General features: G+C 53.2%; 1 protein-coding gene across 1 annotated transcript in view; it reads right to left on the bottom strand.

Annotated features, from left to right (window-relative positions):
* The window catches only part of kitb (KIT proto-oncogene, receptor tyrosine kinase b), a 73,181-nt gene that overhangs the window by 57,027 nt on the left and 11,154 nt on the right, over nucleotides 1-5,000 (bottom strand). Inside the window, exons 5-6 of the mRNA XM_038982503.1 lie at nucleotides 2,752-2,920; nucleotides 32-221 (exon numbers count right to left, since the gene is read on the bottom strand). Of these exons, the coding sequence (XP_038838431.1) occupies nucleotides 32-221; nucleotides 2,752-2,920 (359 nt within the window). The remainder of the gene's footprint in view (nucleotides 1-31; nucleotides 222-2,751; nucleotides 2,921-5,000) is intronic.

Consider the following 5,000-nt stretch of genomic DNA (forward strand, 5'->3'; position numbering starts at 1 on the left):
GTTGGACAGTGATGTTCCATGTGACTAGTACCTGTATCTGTGTCGTTGGACAGTGATGACGTGCTCCGTGGTGTTGTGGAGGGTCTTGCCGTTGTAAGCCCAGGACAGAGTGCCGGGTCTGGGGTAGGACTCCAACTCTACCCTGAGGCTTAGGCTCTCCCCTTCTCTGACAGCAGACTGGCTAGGCCGGGAGTCACCCAGCATACTGATGAAGCCTCGCTCTGGAGGGGGAACACACACAGGGTTAGACTCTCTCTCTCTGACAGGGTTAGACTCTCCCTCTCTCTGACAGGGTTAGACTCTCCCTCTCTCTGACAGGTTAGCTCTCCTCTCTCTGACAGGGTTAGACTCTCCCTCTCTCTGACAGGGTTAGACTCTCCCTCGCTCTGACAGGGTTAGACTCTCCCTCGCTCTGACAGGGTTAGACTCTCCCTCTCTGACAGGGTTAGACTCTCCCTCTCTGACAGGGTTAGACTCTCCCTCTCTCTGACAGGGTTAGACTCTCCCTCTCTGACAGGGTTAGACTCTCCCTCTCTCTGACAGGGTTAGACTCTCCCTCTCTGACAGGGTTAGACTCTCCCTCTCTCTGACAGGGTTAGACTCTCCCTCTCTCTGACAGGGTTAGACTCTCCCTCTTGACAGGGTAGACTCTCCCTCTCTCTGACAGGGTTAGACTCCCTCTCTCTGACAGGGTTAGACTCTCCCTCTCTGACAGGGTTAGACTCTCCTCTCTGACAGGGTTAGACTCCCTCTCTGACAGGGTTAGACTCTCCCTCTCTGACAGGGTTAGACTCTCCCTCTTGACAGGGTTAGACTCTCCCTCTCTCTGACAGGGTAGACTCTCCCTCTCTCTGACAGGGTTAGACTCTCCCTCTCTCTGACAGGGTTAGACTCTCCCTCTCTGACAGGGTTAGACTCTCCCTCTCTGACAGGGTTAGACTCTCCCTCTCTGACAGGGTTAGACAGGGTTAGACTCTCCCTCTCTCTGACAGGGTTAGACTATCCCTCTCTCTGACAGGGTTAGACTCTCCCTCTCTCTGACAGGGTTAGACTCTCCCTCTATGACAGGGGTAGACTCTCCCTCTCTCTGACAGGGTTATACTCTCCCTCTCTCTGACAGGGTTAGACTCTCCCTCTCTGACAGGGTTAGACTCTCCCTCTCTGACAGGGTTAGACTCTCCCTCTCTGACAGGGTTAGACTCTCCCTCTCTGACAGGGTTAGACTCTCCCTCTCTGACAGGGTTAGACTCTCCCTCTCTGACAGGGTTAGACTCTCCCTCTCTGACAGGGTTAGACTCTCCCTCTCTTGACAGGGTTAGACTCTCCCTCTCTGAAGGTTAGACTCTCCCTCTCTCGACAGGGTTAGACTCTCCTCTCTCTGACAGGGTTAGACTCTCCCTCTCTGACAGGGTTAGACTCTCCCTCTCTGACAGGTAGTCCCCTCTGACAGGGTTAGACTCTCCCTCTCTGACAGGGTTAGACTCCCTCTCTCTGACAGGGTTAGACTCTCCCTCTCTGACAGGGTTAGACTCTCCCTCTCTGACAGGGTTAGACTCTCCCTCTCTCTGACAGGGTTAGACTCTCCCTCTCTGACAGGGTTAGACTCCCTCTCTGACAGGGTTAGACTCTCCCTCTCTCTGACAGGGTTAGACTCTCCCTCTCTCTGACAGGGTTAGACTCTCCCTCTCTGACAGGGTTAGACTCTCCCTCTCTGACAGGGTTAGACTCTCCCTCTCTCTGACAGGGTTAGACTCTCCCTCTCTCTGACAGGGTTAGACTCTCCCTCTCTCTGACAGGGTTAGACTCTCCCTCTCTCTGACAGGGTTAGACTCTCCCTCTCTCTGACAGGGTTAGACTCTCCCTCTCTCTGACAGGGTTAGACTCTGCCTCTCTCTGACAGGGTTAGACTCTCCCTCTCTCTGACAGGGTTAGACTCTCCCTCTCTGACAGGGTTAGACTCTCCCTCTCTGACAGGGTTAGACTCTCCCTCTCTCTGACAGGGTTAGACTCTCCCTCTCTCTGACAGGGTTAGACTCTCCCTCTCTGACAGGGTTAGACTCTCCCTCTCTCTGACAGGGTTAGACTCTCCCTCTCTCTGACAGGGTTAGACTCTCCCTCTCTCTGACAGGGTTAGACTCTCCCTCTCTCTGACAGGGTTAGACTCTCCCTCTCTGACAGGGTTAGACTCTCCCTCTCTCTGACAGGGTTAGACTCTCCCTCTCTCTGACAGGGTTAGACTCTCCCTCTCTGACAGGGTAGACTTCCCTCTCTGACAGGGTTAGACTCTCCTCTCTGACAGGGTTAGACTCTCCCTCTCGACAGGGTTAGACTCTCCACTCTGCTCCCTCTCTCTGACAGGGTTAGACTCTCCCTCTCTGACAGGGTTAGACTCTCCCCCTCTCTGACAGGGTTAGACTCTCCCTCTCTCTGACAGGGTTAGACTCTCCCCCTCTCTGACAGGGTTAGACTCTCCCCCTCTCTGACAGGGTTAGACTCTCCCTCTCTCTGACAGGGTTAGACTCTCCCTCTCTCTGACAGGGTTAGACTCTCCCCCTCTCTGACAGGGTTAGACTCTCCCTCTGTCTGACAGGATTAGACTATCAACAGTTACAGTGTTATAGAGGTTAACAGATTCCATCATTGAGATTCTGTCTTTGCGAGACTCAAACACACACACACACACACACACACACACACACACACACACACACACACACACACACACACACACACACACACACACAAACTCACCACGGATATCCAGGTGCAGGGTATCGGCGGTGGCGCCCTTCTCGTTGTGGGCGTGGCACCGGTATGTCCCGGCGTCTGATTGGTTGACAGAGGTGATCCAGAGGGAGGCGGAGCGTTGGTAACCACGGGAACCAGCCAGGATGTGGGAGGTGTGGGCCTGGAAGGCACGCTGCAGACAGGGGTCAGGGGTCAGAGGTCAGGGGTTCACTATACTGGACTCTCAGGTGGGTCATGGGTAGTGCACTGGTAGAAGGTGGGTCATGGTTAGTGTACTGGTAGAAGGTGGGTCATGGGTAGTGTACTGGTAGAAGGGGGTCATGGGTAGTGTACTGGTAGAAGGTGGGTCATGGGTAGTGTACTGGTAGAAGGTGGGTCATGGGTAGTGTACTGGTAGAAGGTGGGTCATGGGTAGTGTACTGGTAGAAGGTGGGTCATGGGTAGTGTACTGGTAGAAGGTGGGTCATGGGTAGTGTATGGTAGAAGGTGGGGGTCATGGGTAGTGTACTGGTAGAAGGTGGGTCATGGGTAGTGTACTGGTAGAGGTGGGTCATGGGTAGTGTACTGGTAGAAGGTGGGGTCATGGGTAGTGTACTGTAGAGGTGGTCATGGGTCTAGGTATGGTAGAAGGTGGGTCATGGGTAGTGTACTGGTAGAAGGTGGGTCATGGGTAGTGTACTGGTAGAAGGTGGGTCATGGGTAGTGTACTGGTAGAAGGTGGGGGTCATGGGTAGTGTACTGGTAGAAGGTGGGTCATGGGTAGTAGTGTCTGTAGAAGGTGGTCAGGGTAGTGTACTGGTAGAAGGTGGGTCATGGGTAGTGTACTGGTAGAAGGTGGGTCATGGGTAGTGTACTGTAGAAGGAGGGTCATGGGTAGTGTACTGGTAGAAGGTGGTCATGGTAGTGTACTGGTAGAAGGTGGTCATGGTAGTGTACTGGTGAGTGGATCGTGGTAGGTAGAAGGTGGGTCATGGGTAGTGTACTGGTAGAAGTGGGGGTCATGGGTAGTGTAATGGTAGAAGGTGGGTCATGGTAGTGTACTGGTAGAAGGTGGGTCATGGGTAGTGTACTGGTAGAAGGTGGGGGTCATGGGTAGTGTACTGGTAGAAGGTGGGGTCATGGTAGTGTACTGGTAGAAGGTGGGTCATGGGTAGTGTACTGGTAGAAGGTGGGTCATGGGTAGTGTACTGGTAGAAGGTGGGTCATGGGTAGTGTACTGGTAGAAGGTGGGTCATGGGTAGTGTACTGGTAGAAGGTGGGTCATGGGTAGTGTACTGGTAGAAGGTGGGGGTCATGGGTAGTGTACTGGGAAGGTGGGGGTCATGGTAGTGTACTGGTAGAAGTGGGTCATGGGTAGTGTACTGGTAGAAGGTGGGTCATGGGTAGTGTACTGGTAGAAGGTGGGTCATGGGTAGTGTACTGGTAGAAGGTGGGTCATGGGTAGTGTACTGGTAGAAGGTGGGTCATGGGTAGTGTACTGGTAGAAGGAGGGTCATGGGTAGTGTACTGGTAGAAGGAGGGTCATGGGTAGTGTACTGGTAGAAGGAGGGTCATGGGTAGTGTACTGGTAGAAGGTGGTTCATGGGTAGTGTACTGGTAGAAGGTGGGTATGGGTAGTGTACTGGTAGAAGGTGGGTCATGGTAGTGTACTGGTAGAAGGTGGGTCATGGGTAGTGTACTGGTAGAAGGTGGGTCATGGGTAGTGTACTGGTAGAAGGTGGGTCATGGGTAGTGTACTGGTAGAAGGTGGGCATGGGTAGTGTACTGGTAGAAGGTGGGTCATGGGTAGTGTACTGGTAGAAGGTGGTCTGGGTAGTGTATGGTAGAAGGTGGGTCATGGGTAGTGTAATGGTAGAAGGGGTCATGGGTATGTTCTGGTAGAAGGAGGGTCATGGGTAGTGTACTGGTAGAGGTGGGTCATGGGTAGTGTACTGGTAGAAGGTGGGTCATGGGTAGTGTACTGGTAGAAGGTGGGTCATGGGTAGTGTACTGGTAGAAGGTGGGTCATGGTAGTGTACTGGTAGAAGGTGGTCATGGGTAGTGTACTGGTAGAAGGTGGGTCATGGTAGTGTATGGTAGAAGGTGGTCATGGGTAGTGTACTGGTAGAAGTGGGTCATGGGTAGTGTACTGGTAGAAGGTGGGTCATGGGTAGTGTACTGGTAGAAGGTGGTCATGGGTAGTGTACTGTAGAAGGAGGGTCATGGGTAGTGTACTGGTAGAAGGGGGTCATGGGTAGTGTACTGGAGAAGGT

Source organism: Salvelinus namaycush, unplaced genomic scaffold (genome assembly GCF_016432855.1).
Source record: "Salvelinus namaycush isolate Seneca unplaced genomic scaffold, SaNama_1.0 Scaffold119, whole genome shotgun sequence".
NCBI lineage: Eukaryota > Metazoa > Chordata > Actinopteri > Salmoniformes > Salmonidae > Salvelinus > Salvelinus namaycush.